Here is an 18,221-nt window from a genome sequence, read left to right on the forward strand (position 1 = left end):
TTGGTGGAGCTAGAGGTATGTCAGTGGAGACAGGGAGTGGGAAGCTGGGGCAAGCAGGGGCAAAGCAGACCTAATCTGGACAGGTTGGGGCAGCACAGATCTAGTCCAGGCAGGCAGAGGCAGCCCAGACCTAATCCTGGAACAAAAGAGCATATACAGGAAAGCTAGGCTGGAAAAGCAGACTTGGTGACTCCTAGCCATACCCCTGCTTGCCAGCTCTTTAGCAGGAGGTCAAAGCTGTGCACTTTTAGAGAAGGTATTAACCCTTAACATGCAACTGCTTACAGCACATGCTAACTTCAATATTTCCTAACCTTCCTTAAGAGTTAACATGTACTAACTGTCACGTAACTACACCACTTAAGTGGTTACTCTAGGGTACGAGAACCCCTTGGGCTGAATTCACATTTTATATATACACTTGTGAAAAAAACCCTGAAAGTAAGATCAGGATTGCGTCTTTGAGTCAGCCTTGGTATTCTGCCATACCACTCATTTTGTTTACGAACTTTGATTGCTATTAAATGCTACTATCACAGAACGCTGGCATTACAATGAAAAGTTGTTAGAAAAGTAGGCCTAATTATCTAATACTATGAGACAGAAGAATTAAATTGATTACCTGACTTTGCAATTCACTCTGTTGCTTGAGGCGAAGATTTTCAGGTGTATCAGCCACTGTAGTGAAGGATTGCTTTGGATAGTGTCTAGAAAAAAAATCACAAAGTCAAACAGACTATATGCAGCTATACTAAAGAAATTAAACAAATCCATATGTTCTTTGCTACTCTAGTTCAATTTACAACTCCGTTTAAAAATAAAAGAAGTTACTGCAAAAAGTTACAGTAAAATACTTGGTAGTGCTACATTGCACAAAAGATACAAATAGATTTGCATAATTAATCTGGAGTTCATTTATATCCAGCATGGCCTCCCTTTGCATAGAATGATTTGCATAAGGTTTATTTTGCATACTATAAAATAAAACAGGCTGTTTTTAATTTTGTTTACCCTTACTTGCTTTAGATATTGTTAAACTGAATTAGAACCAAGATAAGATGCCTTAAAATAGAAATACTGTACAAATTAACAAATGTTAAATAAGTCATTATGTTGAGAATTCATACGTGTTTTGAATACAAAACATACTAGTGCTGAAATCTAGATGATTTACTGTGGTTACAATGACATTCCAGGTACAGAAAGGTCAGACCTTTTAACGTTACTCATGTCAACACACTGCTGTGTGCAAAAGGAAATTATATCTAGACCAAAGGCTGCATTGGGGAAAAAAACTCCACATTGAAGGATACTTTGTATCTGTCCTTCAACTGAAATTTCACACCTCTTCAAAGTACATTTGTTATTTTTTATGTACTTTCAAAGACACCTTCAATACTCAAGACATTTTATTTTTTCTGGTTTTATCCTAAGTCTCTCTGTTATCAGTTACAATATAATTTATAATACATAAAAGACTGGAAACAAAACTATCTGCAGGTTAGCACAATATTTGCTTATGACGAATCTGTACAGGGGGAAAAAATTATTCTAAGAAACTTCTAGCCCAGGGGTGGGCAAAATATGGCCCACGGGCCAGATCCAGCCTGCCAGGCCATACTATCCAGTCTGCAGAGCCCCTACAAAATATAGAAAATGTATATTTATCTGCTCCCAGCTGCCTATCAAAGATTTCATAGACATTAGGTCTGGAAGGGACCTTGGAACATCATTGAGTCCTGCTCCAGGGTCAGGAAGTCAGCAGGGGTCATAGGATTCCAGCAAGATAAACGTCCAAATTTCTCTTGAAGGCATTCAAAGTAGGTGCTTGAACCACAGTCTATTCCAAACCTTGGGGCTCGGACACTAAAGAAGTTCTTCCTTATGTCCAGCCTGAAACAGTCACGAATGAGGTTGTGACCATTTGACCTTGTAATCCCTTGGGGCGCTCTGGTGAGCAGACATTGCCCCAGATGCTGGTGAGCACCCCGATAAACTTATAGGTGGCCACCAGATCACCCCTGAGCCTGTGCTTTTCCAGGCTGAAGAGTCCCATAGCTCTCAGCCTGTCATCATAAGGTCTGTTTTCCTGACCTCTGATCATGTGCATGGCTCTTCTCTGGACTCTCTCAAGCTTCTCCACATCCTTTTTGAATTGTGGAGCCCAAAACTGGACGCAGTACTCCAGCTGCGGCCTCACCAAGCCAGAGTACAAGGGAGAACGACATCCCGGGATTTGCCTGAGAAGCACCTATGGATGCAAGCCAACATTTTGCTTTCTTTACTAGCTGCAGCATCATCCTGATGGCTCATGTTCATCTTGTGGTTAATCATGATCCCCAAGTCCCTTTAGTCCGTAGTGCTAGCCAGCATAGCACTGCTGAGCCTATAAGCATGCTGCGGGTTTTTCTTCCCAAGGTGGAGAACCTTGCATTTTTTGGTATTAAACACCATCAGGTTCTCACCCACCCATTTCCTGATCCTGTCAAGGTAAGCCTGGATCACCCTCTTATATTCAGGTATGGACACTTTACCCCAAAGTTTGGTGTCGTCAATGAACTTGGCCAGTCCGCTTCTGACGCCAATGTCCACATCACTAATGAAGATGTTGAATAGTATAGGCCCAAGGACAGAGCCTTGAGGGACCCCACTGGTCACAGCGCACTTAAATGATTGACTTCCATCAACCACCACCCTCTGGGTCCGGCCACAGAGCCAATTCCCCAGCCAGCAGATCGTGGTGAGGCCGAGGCTGCAGTTAGTTACCCAGTTTTGCTAAGAAGTGATCATAGGATACCAGATTGAAGGCTTTTTTAAAGTCAAGATATACGACATCAATCTCTTCTCCCTTGTCCAGGTGATAGGTCACCTAGTCATAAAAGGAAGTAAGATTGGTCAAGAAAAACCTACCCACAACAAACCCGTGCTGGCTATCCCTCAGGACATTGCCATCAGCCAGTCTATTAAAAATAGCCTCCTTAATAATCTTTTCTAAGACCTTCCCCAGGACAGGGGCCAAGCTGATGGGCCTGTAGTTTGCTGGATCCACTTTCCTCCCTTTCTTGAAGATAGGCACCACATTGTTTCATAGTTTCATAGTAGCTAGGGTCAGGAGGGCCTTCTTCCATTCTTCGGGCACTTCACCGGAGCACCAGGAGATCTTGAAGATCTATGCCAGGGACTGGGCTATGATGCTGGCTGAGCTATGATGCTTGCCAGCTTCCTTCACAAGGTCAGCATTGATGGAGGGTAAGGAATCTCCCTCACCCAGGCCTTCCTGTCCCATAATGGGCAGAAGCATCCCTTGGGACTGGTGAAAGACCAACGCAAATTGCCCATTTAGCAAGTTGGCTTTTTCATGGGCGTCAGTTGTCCCATCTAGTTTAGCAGGGGTCCAATGTTGCCCTTGCTTTTCCTCCAGCTCCCCACATATCTGAAAAAGGACTTTTTATTGTCCTTGATGCTTGAAGCTAGTTGGAGTTCAGTCGCAGCTTTGTCTTTCCTGGTTTGCTCTCTGCAGGTCTGCACCAGTGCACAATGTTCCTTCTTGAAGGTGGGTCCCATCCTCCATCCTTTGTAGGTCTTTCTTTTTAGATGCAGGAGGTCTGCTAGTTTTCTGCAGAGCCAAGGGGGCTGCTGTGCCCTTTTTCTGCCTTTCCTCCACAATGGGATAAGCTTAGCTTGTGCATCCAGGATTGCTCCCTTGAGGAGCAACAACTCATCCTGAACTCCCCTCCCCTTTGGGTCATGGTCCCTTAGGGCCTCATTGACAAGCTTCCTGAGCTTGTCAAAGTCATCTTTCCTGAAGTTGAGGACTTCTGTATTGCTGACCTGCCAGCTTTACAGTGGATGGTGAAGGTAATCAGCTTGTGGTCACTGTCATGTAGCTTCCCTTCAATCATCAGGTCACTGCTTAGGTCGTCCCCCGTTACCAGTACCAGGTCAAGCAATGCTTTACCTCTCATCAGCCCGTAGACTTCCTGCATCAGGTAGGGCTCATCCATGCACATGAGAAAGCTTTGTGACCATTCAGATTTGGCAAAGTGCTCTTCCCATGAGATGTCAGGTTAGTTGAAGTCTCCCATGACAACCATGCACCGGGAGCATGCAGCCTCAGCCAATTCCCTGGCGAACTCCTTGTCAAGCTCTTGATTCTGGGTGAGAGGTCTATAGTAGACTCCCACCATTGTGCTCCCTGTGCCATGTTCCCCACGGATTTTAACCCAGAGGTCATCCACCCTGGGCACCAATGTTGGCCTGCAGGGACATGTAGCTTTCCTTGACATAGAAAGCCCCAGCCCTTTTGTCCACTCCATCTTTCCTGTACAGGATATAGTTGTCTATACCTGTGGCCCAGTCATGGGTGGAATCCCACCAGGTCTCTGTTATCCCTATGACATCATAATTATTTGTGTTAAGTAGGAAGACAAGTTCCTCCTGTTCATTCCTTGAGCTCCTGGCATTTGTGTACAGGCATGCAAGTGTCCTTTTGGGTTCCCTTGCCTTGCCTACAGATCTTTGAAAACTCCTGGCGCTCTGGTGTAGTGCCCGAAGACTGGAAGAAGGCCAATGTGGTTCCGATCTTCAAGAAAGGGAGGAGAGTGGATCCGGCTAACTACAGGCCCATTAGCCTGACTTCTATCCTGGGGAAGATCCTAGAAAAGTTTATTAAGGAGGTCATCCTTGAGGGACTGGCCCAGGCTAACATTCTAAGGGACAGCCAGCACGGGTTTGTTGCAGGTAGGTCTTGTTTGACCAATCTCATTTCCTTCTATGACCAGGTGACCTATCACCTGGACAAGGGAGAAGAGATTGATGTCATATATCTTGACTTCAAAAAAGCTTTTGATCTGGTATCCCATGATCACCTCTTGGCCAGACTGCCCAGTTGTGGCCTTGGCTCCACCACGATCCGCTGGCTGGGAAACTGGCTCCCTGGTCGGACCCAGAGGGTTGTAATTAATGGCAGTCACTCATCGTGGTGCCCTGTGACCAGTGGGGTCCCTCAAGGCTCTGTCTTTGGACCCATCCTGTTCAACATCTTCATTAATGATGTGGACATTGGAGTCAGGAGTGGACTGGCCAAGTTCGCCAATGACACCAAACTTTGGGGCAAAGCAACCATGCCAGAAGATAGGCGGGTGATCCAGGCTGACCTGGACAAGCTCAGCAAATAGGCAGATGAGAACCTCATGGTGTTTAACACCAAAAAATGCAAGGTTCTCCACCTTGGGAGGAAAAACCTGCAGCATCCTTATAGGCTTGGCAGTGCTACGTTGGATAGCACTACAAAAGAAAGAGACTTGGGGGTCATCATTGACCACAAGATGAACATGAGCCTGCAATGCGATGCTGCGGCTAGTAAAGCGACCAAAATGCTGGCTTGCATCCATAGATGCTTCTCGAGCAAATCCCGGGACGTCATTCTCCCCTTGTACTCGGCCTTGGTGAGGCCGCAGCTGGAGTACTGCGTCCAGTTTTGGGCTCCACAATTCAAAAAGGATCTGGAGAAGCTTGAGAGAGTCCAGAGGAGAGCCACGCACATGATCAGAGGTCAGGAAAACAGATCTTATGATGACAGGCTGAGAGACATGGGACTCTTCAGCCTGGAAAAGCGTAGGCTCAGGAGTGATCTGATGGCCACCTATAAGTTTATCAAGGGTGACCACCAGGATCTGGGGGAACGTTTGTTCACCAGAGCGCCCCAAGGGATGATGAGGTCGAACGGTCACAAACTCCTGCAAGACCGTTTCAGGCTGGACATAAGGAAGAATTTCTTTACTGTCCGAGCCCCCAAGGTCTGGAACAGTCTGCCAGCGGAGGTGGTTCAAGCACCTACATTGAACACCTTCAAGAGTAAACTGGATGCTTATCTTGCTGGGATCCTATGACCCCAGCTGACTTCCTGCCCTTCGGGCAGTGGGCTGGACTCGATGATCTCCTGAGGTCCCTTCCAGCCCTAATGTCTATGAAATCTATGAAATCGTTCCAGAGCTGGGGCAGGGGTGGGCTCCCTTAAGTGCCTTAGCCTGCTGGCTTTGCAAGGGATGCTAAGCGGGCCAGCAGTCATGGTAATCCCCCCATCCCCCTGCGGGCTTAGTTTAAAACCCAGTGGAGCAGGTCAGCCAGTCTGGCTGAGAAGAGCCTCCTCCCCAGTGGAGAGAGGTGAAGACCATCCCTTCCCAGCAGTTCACTGCCAATCTCACCAAAGCGTGGACTGTGGTCATGGAAGCCAAAGCCTTCCTGATGACACCAGCACCACAGTCTTTGGTTTTACTACCTCGATCCTCCTCTCCTTCCTCAGCCAATAGCCCAAAACTGGGAGTATCAAGGAAAACACCACCTGAGCCACCAACCCCTTAAGCCCCGCTCCCAAATCCATGTAGAGCTTCATGACCTGGCTGGGATTTGTCATTTGTGCCCACATGGATAAGGAGCATAGGGTAGTGGTCAGCGGGCCAGAGGAGCTTAGGTTCTTCTATGCAATGTCTCGGATACGGGCTCCCAGGAAGCAGCAGACTTCCCAGGCTAAGGGGCCGGGACGGCAGATTGCCCCCTCAGTCCCCCTCAGGATGGAGTCTCCCACAACAAACACTTTGTGTTTTGTCTTAGGGAGAGTGGGGGCAGTAGCTACAGTCAAGCCTGTGTTGCCTCATGGTTCATATCTGTTGCAAAGCTCCAGTGGGGTGGGGACCTTCGTGAGGCAGGCCTTTGGGCCCCTGGCCACATTGGTCCAACCCCCTGGCTGGACAGAAGGGGAGGTCCCCAAGTCCTCCCTTGCTCTGGAAGATAACCGTGGTCTACCCTCCACCTCCAGGGGGAGATGATGACAGGAGCCAGGGGCAGTGGGACACAGGGGGAGCCAGCAACAAGGCAGTCTTGCCCTGCCCCACTCCCCACCAAAAGTCTCTGCCTGCTGCAGCTTTGGGCCTGCTCCAGCATCATGTGGCTGCATCGCTGGACCGCAGGAGCACGGGGCCCATGCCAGTACTCCAGAGCCAGGAGAGGAATGGGGGGCAGTATATGCGTGTCTGTGTATATGTGTGTGTGTGTGAGAGAGAGAGACAGAGAGAGAGAGAGAGACTGTGTGCATGTGCACATGTACATGCGTGTGCAGTGAGGGCAGGGAAGAGAGAGAGAGTATGTGTGTGCATTCATATGGTAGGTCCCACATGCACTCCCCACCACACACATGTACCCATACCCCCGCTCACAATGCCATACATGCAGACCTCACACCCACTCATACACCCCAGCCACCCTTCTCCCACAAAGTTCCCCACAAACCCCATACCCACACACATACCCACATGTTCCCTCACCCCACGGTCACACCACCACACCCCACACACTAACAGCCCCCCACCTCCTCCACAATATACAAGAGTAAGACTTCATTTTCAGCTATTGTGCAGTCACCTCTGCATGCACTACACAAATGCATGCAAATCAGGACTAAAATATTTTTTAAATCAAATTAATTAATGCTGTAGATGTTTGATTTTTAGAATATAATTTGGTATTTTTCTGCTTCTGAGATGGCAAAACCCCTTGCTGAAAGGAGAATTTCCAGGGGCAATAGGTGGGACTTCTAGTGGCAAAGGTTGGGATTAGGGGGCGGGACTTCCAGTCCCAAGATGGTGATCAGGGGGCAGGGCACCTGTCAAGGGGCAGGCCTACCAATGCAGCCCTTGATAGCTTGCCAAAACTCAGTAAGCAGCCCTTCACCCAAAATAACTGCCCGCCCCTGTTCTAGCCAGAAGGTTAAATCCTAACTTAGAGAAGAGGTGGCATGAGACACCTAGCTACACTTTTCATAAGCGACAGTAACATTTCCAAATAGAATTCTCTGGTTTTCAACCAGAGAATTTTTTTGGTTTTGACTTTTCACTAAAAAGCTGAAATATTATAAGAACATACTGGGTCTGACTAAAGGTCCATCTAGCCTAGTATCCTGTCTCTGACATTGGAAGAGGCAGATACTTTAGAAGGAGAGTACTGAACGTGGCACATCTAGAGTTAGCAATCCCTTGTTCATTGCCTTCTCAGGCATCCACTATTAATGATTTAGAGATGCCAGAGGATACATCCGTGACTGCTGTGTTTAACAGCTATTAAGATATCAATCATTCATGAATTTGTCTAGTCTCCCTTTAAACCTGACTATACTTATCTGCCGCTACAAACCTCCTTTGGTGATAAGCTCCACAAGTTAACTACATGCTGAATAAAAAAGTACTTTCTCTTGTTAGTTTTAAACTGGTGTCCTGCTAATTTCATTGCATGCCCCCTGGTTATAGTAGTCTAGGGCTTGGTGAGTAAGAGGTCCCTATTCACTTTGCCCACAGCCTCCATGGTTTTATAGACCTCTTTCATATCCCGCACCCAGCCTTCTCTTTTCCATACTGAAGAGTCCTAGCCTTTTTTAGTCTTAACCTGGAAAGCAGCTGCTCCATACCCCTGATTATCTTAATTGCTTTTCTGCACCATTTTCCGTCAGGGGGACCTATTTTCTGACTTCTTTTAGTATTCTCTATTATAATTCATAACAATGGAAACATTTTATTCATTTTTTAAAAATATATATGCACTCATATTCCATGCTTCTTGTATTCCTGTGGGGGGGAGGGAATTGCTTGCATCTCTGAAGAGGAAAGCATCTTTAAAATTGCAGAAGCTTAAGGTGGATGAAGCCAGCTAATTTCAAAATTTACTATTTTCCACTGAATTTTGGAACAGATAAATGATCGGGCAGCAGCTTGTGGAAAAGATTATATTCACAACTCAGCACAAAGAAGGTCAAGCTACTCTAGAACATCATAAATATATCATCCAATTCATTCTGGCTATAAAATCGAATAAGCACACAGTTCTAGAGTAGCCAACCTTTGCCTTATCCCTTCTCTTTTCTCAGCTGATCTGTTAATAGAAAAAGGAGATGTGTACAAGGGCCCTTCTTTGATATGTACCAAGGTACGTGGTTTTTCTTCTGCAGAGCCAACAGTTAAGTAATAACTTAAGTAATAACTCTAAATAGAAGAGCTCATTCTGACAAAGAACTCTCCTCCATCTCAGTAGCTTACACAGACTTTTGCAATCCACATGAGTAGAAAAAGCAGTGAAGCCCACAGACAGCTGCTCTGCATCAGGAAGCCACTAGAAATACATCATTCCCAGATCTTAATGCAGGAACTGCTTACCATGTGTACACCTTCAGCAAATGTAGTGATAGTCTGGTCACAGTAGGCCTAGGCTCTTAATTGTTCTCTCACCTTGCACAAGGAGAGGGAAAAGACAGAAAAAGTGTGATGCATCTCCTTTTAAGGTATGTTTTCTAAACTGAATTGTCCCCATAGTTTAAGTAACAGTAAAATGTATTGTATTGAAGCAACTTATACCAGTTTTTCAATGCGAATTGTTTACAGGTACAATTGTTTGTCCCATAATTTGGTATCCAAAATCCATACAATTTCAATAGCCACACACAGTAACCAAAACATTCATTACTAGACTATTTCACCCCATGCTGTAAATTTTTACAGATATATATATCCTAGAATAGACATTGTATAAATGCTTATACAAAAAATGTACTAATGCTATAAATAAAGAAACTGGATGAAGTAACAAAGAATCTGCTGCTCATAACAGCAGTGACCAAACTGTTTAAGTTAAAATTGTCATTTAACTGAGAACTTCTCAGTATATTACTTTTTTCTTTACTTAATCTTTTTTCAACATATAAAAAAAGGGATCACTGAGCAAAATTAAATTACCAGAAGTGTTCTAGTGGATATTATCATTATCATAATATGATCATATTATCATATCCACTGAAGCTGATCTGTGAAACCACCCACATAACATATCAAACCAAAGAGATATGGTTTTAGTTACAGACCCTTAGCTTATGGAAATTCTTGCCTGACAACATTATACATGGCTGATAAATACTAACTTAAGCATCTTTTTGTGTCTTGTTTTTAATTGACTTTGATTTTATGAAATAGCTCTAGTTTTATTAAAAATATCGTTAGGTAAAATGATGAATTGCCCCATTAATCCTCCAAGACTTGCTCTATCACTGTATAATTTAATATAGCTTCTATTGCATCTATTGTCTGAAGACCTGTTAAACAGAAGGAAGAGTTAAACTGGTCGCACTTTGTTTTCTAAATATCTGCTTAAGAACATACTGTATTTCACCAAAACATTCTTAATAAGGATGTGTGGATGGATGAAAACTGCTTTTTAATTCAAGAGCTTACAGTGGCATCATAGTGTTTGATAACTCCATTCCTGTGCTCCCTTTTATCTTCACTTACTGTGGCTATGAGGAAAAAGTAGAGAATTTATTAAAGGGATTGACATTATGCCAGCTATTTAATGATAATGACCAAAGGATTATTTTTGTTGTTGTTGTTGTAGGTCTTTGATAGTACTGAATCTTAGCAATATGTATGATCAAGCTAATGCTATTAGTGATGATAATCCTGTATAAAGATCTACACAAGAATCTCCAGAACAATCAATATGCACGGCATGGCATTTCTGTACTATGTGGTATTGCACTACTCATTTCAGCTGCACAGCTTGATTAATTAATAAAGGCTCAAGTGGATTTCCTTGTATTTCTGGAGAAATTCCTTCCTTTTTGTGAATTTAAAACAATAACAATTAAGCCTCAAAAGACATAGGAGAGTACCTACAATTTTGCATGCGATTCCAAGTTTAGTTATAGACAATTTCCCAAGTATGTGTTACTCATGACTAACCCTGTGCTTCCATTTCTGGCAGCATCAAAAGCAATGAAAAAAACCCTTCTTTCACGAATTTCTGCACTGCCCAGAGGAAACAGAATCAAGAGACAAACTTTTCTAAGCCTCGTAAAAAAAAGACAAGACTGAAGAGCTCAGAAAGACTTGAATGGGAAGAAGGCCTGGAATACCTTTACGACAAAAGGTAAAAAAACAAAAACAAAAACAACTGGAACTTCCTTCTCCAGGAAGGGTAAAAAACTTAGATGGAAGAGCTCCACACTTTACCAAATGAATAACAATCTCGAAACAATATATAGCAGGGCTATTCAACTGGCAGATCAGGGGCCACATACAGCCCACCTATGACAGGTTAAATTGCTGCCTGTGGGGCCGTGGCAGTGGGGCTGTAGCTTTCAGTGCACCTGCAGAACCCAGGGGGTGAATCTCACTGCTCCTTGCCCCTGCACACACACTACCCACCATCTGCTGCTAAATTCAGGGTCTTCAATCACTGCTGGTGACTCAAATCGGTAGCTGGGAAATAAGTGGTTCACCTCCTAGGTTCCCCAGCTGTGGCAACAGTGAGGCAGCTGCACCAAGAAACCACCACCCCACTGCCAGAAGTGGGTCCTCCAGCCTGCAAGAACTTCTGTGGTCCAGATCCAGCCCATAGGGCCAAATAAGCTGGACAGCCCTGATACAAGATATAAGAAGAAAGCCTTACAGCAATGAAAGAAGCTTATATATTGCAGTCCAGGAAGTATCAGGATGAAGTGAGAAATTTTTTTAAAACTCAAGCTTAACTAGACATGACAAATAAAAGGTTTGAAAATAGAAAACAAGAAAAGAGGTACAGTCAATATGCAATGAGAATGACGTTGAGAGGTAGGTAATTTAGATATAGTGAACATGAGGCGAAGACAAGATAGCTAAGGGAATTGGAGGTATGGGCAAAGGAAATTACGTGAGAGGGAAGCAAATCTCAGAGAGCTTAATGTGTTAAGCAGACCAGATAATCTCCATCTCAGAATTCTGAAAGAACTGGCACAAAATCACAGTATCAAAGATCTTTAATAAACTTTTCAAATAAAAATTGTGAAATATGTATGGAAAAAAGCAAATGTCGTACCTATACTTAAAAGGCTGTTAAAAAGTGATCCTAGCCACTACAGGGCTATTAGGCTAAGCAAAGTATTGTCATTTTAGAACAAAAATTGATAGAAAGACTAATAAAAGATATGGAGGTAAATGGAAAACAGGATGAAACACAGCATGAGTTTACTAAAGAAACACATCAGACCGATTTTCTAGACAGGTAATGAAGATCTCTTTTCTATGGACTTTAATAAAGCATTTGCTATAGCACCATTTGGGACATTCTTAGATAAACTGAAAAGTTAAAACTTAATACAACTATAAAATGGGAAAGGAACTGGCCATAGGGAAGATGATAACTGTGTTAAAAAGGAAACTATCTGAATGGAGGGAGATAACTACTAGAGGTTCCTCAAGGATTAGAACCATTTATATTTTCAGGATATCACACAAGAAAAACTCAATAGACTGAGGACTGGGATTGAATGTGATACTATAACATGCTAGATCATGCACTTAGAGATTAACAACAAAAATTTAAGATGCAAACCAAAATGCCAGCAGTTGAAAATGAGGGTATTAGTTGATCGCAGGGTGACTGTCAGCTGCCCATGAAAAAAGCAATGAGATTCTACAGTGAGTCAGATGAGGCATTTCCAGTAGAGAAAGACAAATGTTATTGCCACTCTACAAGATGCTAGTAAGGCTACATCTAGAAGAGTTTGTACAGTTCTGATCATACATGTTCAAGAAAGATTAATTCAAACTGCAAGTGGTGCAGAAAAGAGCTAATAGAATGACAGAAACCAGACTCACTTTTGAGAGGAGATTAAAAGAGCTTGTCCTGTCTGAGTTCCGGAAACAAAGCCTGGAGGGGATATTACTCTCTATAATTACACTGGGCATGGAAAAACACTGATGAGGAAGAAGAGCTCCTTTAGCTAAAGGACTGTATTGGTCTAGAAATACACAGGGATAGCCGTGAAAAAAATGAAGCTAGAAATGAGAAGATTTCTCACCAAAGAGTGAAGCTCTGCAACAGTGCGCAAACCAGGGGAAAATCCTGAGATTTTAAAGTGGAGTTTAATACATTTAGGACCAGCATTACATGACATGCTTGTTCAAAATATCAAGGCACTGGACTCTGACCCAGGAAGTCCTTCATTTCTACCCTAGTTCCTGTCTACCACCTGGAAGCCAGAGACTGAAAACTGTTACCAAGAACCCTGATCTAGCGCCCTTGCTGAAGAACCCAAGGGGAATTCCTGAATATAAAACACAGCTGTGACATTTCCAGTAAAATAGTTTTAAAAAAGTCAGACATGACTCCTCCTTTGCAAGAACACATACATATTATAATCCACACAAAATGGTAATTTCTCCCACCTCTCAGGCCAGAGTTAAGTGCTGGAAGTTAGATATTTCACTGCCACTGAACGTCAGTGACATCTGGAATGCTCAACACCCTCAAGTTCCTAGGGAAATCACAGGCAAAGAGCAGGTGCTCTAGTGAGGTCTCGGTACTAAAACATCATTATTTTACAACATGCAATACATGACTTGTGAGCAGATACTATTATTACTGTATTATTTTGAACCAAACTACAACTGGAAAAATTTAATGAAAACATATCCATTTTTCATCTCTTACTCATGCTTTTTGGTTGGTTTGGTTCTATTTATGTCCTAATTTCTAAAATTCATAAATTTTCAGCAGGTCATGAGGATGTCAGTATGAGTGAGCAGGATTCAACTACATTTCACCCTAATTACCTACCTGATGCAGGATACTACAGTCTTGTCTGCTTAGATATCAGGTACCAAAAGTGAAAGAAGGAAAGGAGTTTTAATTTTGCTGTCAGTCAAATGTGAATCTTGCCCATGGCAGGCTGCTTGCTTTGAAGCTCTTGCTCAACTGGGCTTTTGCTGAGAGGCTGTCACTGGTATTCGTTTTGCTCTTTGAAGTTTTTTTATGAGTATACACTTGACTGCAAAAGCATATGAAGGGTTCTTGTCAAACAGAGAAGCTTGCAAGGGAGGTTTATGACTCGCTGTTGGAAAACTGGGACAATGAGGTGTGGATGGATGATATTAAATTTGAAAGTTAGGATTCTGACTGTCTACAGGTTTGGTAAATTGTCATTCTGATATCTGGTAAATCCCTTTGCAGAAATTGGTTTACCTTTGAAATCTGAACTGATTTTTCTCCTTCCTCTGTTATTGCCTTGGCAATTAACTTTTGAAGGCATTTAATTCGTGCTTCATATTCAAAAAAGAACAGATGGCTGCTCCAGTATGCAACCTAAATATTGGAAAAGTACCAACACAACCCTAAGGAGATAAAAGAATCCTCTCCAATTCCTTTACGTTCTTAAAATATGCTGCCCAAAACTGAACATCTCACCTGGCTCAACATTTTAAATATTTTTTATTCTACTTGTTTGAAGAATGTTTGAGTACATTTCCTCTCCATGGTGTGGTGACCCACCAGAGCACCATCCTTGTCCTTTTTCCTCTCATCCAAATACACTCAAAACACCGGCCACTCACTTCCGCTTGGACTCCAGAGCAAAGGAATACATTTTGGACATACTGGGTACCTACAGATGTGCAGCGAGGCTGCTTGGACGCATTGTAATTATAGCGCATCAGAGCAGACTCAATCAATCAAGTCTTCTGGAGTGTGGTAATTACAGCACTCCAGGAGACTCCAGCATCATGTGCATCAGCATCCCTGTCCTGAAAATAGCAGTGGGGGGGCTCTTTACTTAAGAGCCATTTTTCAGCGCAGGGGCACTGATGCATGTGACGTTCCAGGCATTTTAATCAGAGCGACTCTCTGAGCTGCTCTGAATAAAAGTGCTTCCCCCCACTCCCAGAATACATCTATAAACGCATGAAGTGCAATGTCTCCTCTCCCCAACCATACCTCACCCCCTCCCCAACCATAACTATAATTCTGTTGCAAACTATACCCCTCAATTCTGAAATGCCAGTTGTAGGAGTTACTTCCACCAAGTCTGCAATACTCATTAAGTCTTTTTTTTTTTTAATTTACCTTCCTTGCTTCCTGCTCAAGCAAACTCCCAGGCAAATTCCCTGTGCTTGCTTCCACTTGAATACAAATAGCCACCTATATTTTCAGACATCTGTCAGTGGAAAACAGAAGCAGGTTGTTCTGAATTTGGAATTATCTCATATTGGATCATCAGGTGCTTGTTCTAGCCTGATAACCTGAATGTTACTGTGAGAGGGATCTGTGAAGATGAATGAACAGGTGTCATGGAACACTTCCATCTGCATTCAGTTACTAAGGAAACTCCAGCTGCATAATCAGCTCTTCAAGAGAATGAGTAACCTAGAAGTATTCAAGGTCCCAGATTTATGTGGGAGGTGGGCTGAACAGCTAAGTAACTGGCCTAATTCAATTATCTTACAAAATAAAAGGTGATCATGGGCCCCTATACACATGCAGAGAAAGGCACAGTGGGATCCAATGCATGATCCACACAATCACACCTCCTGCTGTGCCAAACATGCATGGCACAGGGCACAACTGTGGGATTGCGCATTAGATCCCATCACACCTTATTGCCAGTGCAGGGGAAGCCTGATCCTGGGCTCCCTGTGCACCATAGCTGGGAGCCCACTCAGCTGAACTGCTCCCAGAGGCACCCCCACAGGTGAGAGAGAAACAGTTGCCGCAATCTACCAGCACCAGGAATATATGAAACCCCTGAGGTCAAAAGACAGCAGCTGCCACAAGCTCCCAGCCTCAGGGATGTATGAAACTCTCCCATGGCTGGGAGATCATGGCAGCTGTGATTTCCCAGCCCCAGGGGTTTCACACACCCCCAAGGCTGTGAGCTAAAGGCACACCCTATAGCCCCTGGGACCCAGCTGGGTCCCTGTGCTGAGTTGCACACTGCCGGGAACCAGCAACTGCAGCTGTGGGACTCTGGGTCTCAGCAACTCCAGGGTGCCACTGGGACCCAGAGTCAGCAGCTGCTGGGTCTGAAATTCCCCTCAGTTGTGTGATGTCCAGCCCTGGCTTGGTATGGTGCACCCATCAGCTGTCGGGGCTCCCAGCCACAGGGAAGACCTTGCTACGTGTGTAAATTAAAACTTGATAGCAAGCAGCTATAAAGTTGGTACACATTTTCAAGGTCTAACTTTATAGCTGGTTGGAGCTTTGTATGGCATGATAGCTACTTTGCACCTGTAGTTGGTCTCAAGGTAACTGCCCAATTAACCAGTTAATTGTGAAATACCTGTAATGTGTAGAGTGGACCTATGTTACAAAGCTTAAGGATTAATATCTTAAACACTACAGAACAAAAGTTTCCTCAGGTATATTCAAGAGTCAGGATCACAGGCAATTTTTCATCTCATAGGAAATATTAAACCCATATTTTTATTTCATTTATCCATTTTTGTACCTTTGAAGTTCATCTAATAATAGAACAAGGTTAGAAATGTTTTGGGGAAGATTTTAAAAGGCACAAATTTCCATCAATGATGCCAGATGCCAATTTGTGCCTTCCAAAGATCTTCAAGCTATCTTTTTGGTGTAGGAAATATATTTTAAAAATGCTAGCTTTTTACCGCTTGAATAATTCAGGTTAAAAACATTTCAATCTGAAGGATTTCAAATACTCAAAAGAGGGACAGAGAACACGAAAATGTAGATTATTTTATCCATTAATACAGTAAAAGCTTCATTATCCAGCATGAGTGGGGTGACAATTATCTAAAAATTCTGGTTATCTGAGAGTTATAGCTTGCACAGCCGAGATCACAGCTAGCCCAGGAGGCAGGTAAGTTTCTTTTGATCTACTTTCTTTTAGCTGTTCATGGGGCAAGGGCAGGCTCCAGCTGCAGGCTAGGTTCTGCTCCCTGCCTCTGCCCCTCGCTGCCACTGCTTCAAAAGCGACATGGTGCCATGTGCCCCCCACCGTTGGGCAGGCCGGACAGCAAAGTGGGCCAGCCCCAGCGTCACCGCCCCCCGCCCCGAGCACAGCCACCCCCACCAGGTATAGTTCGGCGCTGCCATGGCTCCCACAGTGGCAGCCCACCCTGCACTGCACAAATCTATTAAATTCCAGTCAATAAAGTATTCTGGTTAGTAAAATGCCAGTTAACACAGTTTTTACTGTAATTCTTTGTACAGTGTCAGGGCTGTTCACAAAATTAAACATATGGAGTGAAATCCTAGCCCCACTGAAGACAAGAGCAGAATTCCCATTGACTACACTGAGGTCAGGATTCCAGTCCCACACTGAGAATTAGCTACATCATGTCAAAGACTTGGGGGAAAGGATGCGAGCTGACACTGTTTCAAAATGAAAAAGGAAATAATAGCCACCAGCTGTACAGAAGACCTATGCCACCAACAGCACCAGACTGGAGGCTGAATTGACACAGATTATGGAAACAGAGACCACTACTACAGTGGAATACAGAAAAATACTACTCTACCTTGCAGTAATAACAACATAGGGCATGGCAAACACACCCAAGTGTTTTTACAAGGAAAAATAGCTTTTTAGAATGTTGTTACTACTCACCAATGGCATAATTGTAATGCTGATATTTCTCTAGTGTCTGCGGTTTGTTTTTTCAACGCTTAAAATACTTCGGGGGGAGAGGGGAAAAAATGTTCTCTCAATGAATCCAGAAGATTTAAGCCTATAGAAAGAAATGCATTAAAACTACAAAGATTAACATTAACTTCAGCTCTTGATGATTTACAGTAAAAGAGCTGACATAGTAAGCTGAGACATAATATGCACACCTATGTCAGATCCAGCTGATATATAGTTTGTCTCCCTGCCTAACATACAGGGTTCTATTACTACTAATGCAGCCCTTTCTGTAGATGGCCAATAAATACACAGTGGGAGGAGGCAGAAAGAAAAAATGGTAAGTTTGTCCGAGGTGGAAGAGGTTTAAATTTTGGGGCTGCCAACCCTGACACTGTCCCACTTAGGTCCTAGGTTCCTCGCTAGAAGGGAGGAATAGGCTGTAATCTGACCTAGACAGGTTACAGGGGTAGGCGGATGAGAATAGGATGGGATTCAACACAGACAAGTGCAAAGTGATGCACCTGGGGAGGAACAACCGGCACCATACCTACAGGTTGGGGAACTCCTTTCTTGTCAGTACAGAGGCGGAAAAGGATCTTGGAGCCATCATTGACTCCAAGATGAACATGGGCCGGCAGTGTGGGGAGGCAGTCAGGAAGGCCAACCATACCTTGTCATGCCTCCACCGATGCATCTTGAGCAGGTCAAAGGAAGTGATACTCCCCCTCTATGCGGCACTGGTCAGGCTGCAGCTGGAGTACTGTGTCCAGTTCTGGGCGCT

The 18,221-nt window shown here is 43.8% G+C and overlaps 1 protein-coding gene across 2 annotated transcripts in view; it reads right to left on the reverse strand.

The window, feature by feature from the left end:
* The window catches only part of NEBL (nebulette), a 488,546-nt gene that overhangs the window by 323,903 nt on the left and 146,422 nt on the right, over positions 1 to 18,221 (reverse strand). For both annotated transcript variants that reach the window (XM_090047283.1, XM_090047284.1), the window contains exon 3: positions 623 to 707. In XM_090047283.1, the coding sequence (XP_089903409.1) occupies positions 623 to 707 (85 nt within the window). The remainder of the gene's footprint in view (positions 1 to 622; positions 708 to 18,221) is intronic.

The sequence above is a fragment of the Crocodylus siamensis genome, chromosome 5, assembly GCF_052110815.1.
Source record: "Crocodylus siamensis isolate JL-2025a chromosome 5, ASM5211081v1, whole genome shotgun sequence".
NCBI classification, from domain to species: domain Eukaryota; kingdom Metazoa; phylum Chordata; order Crocodylia; family Crocodylidae; genus Crocodylus; species Crocodylus siamensis.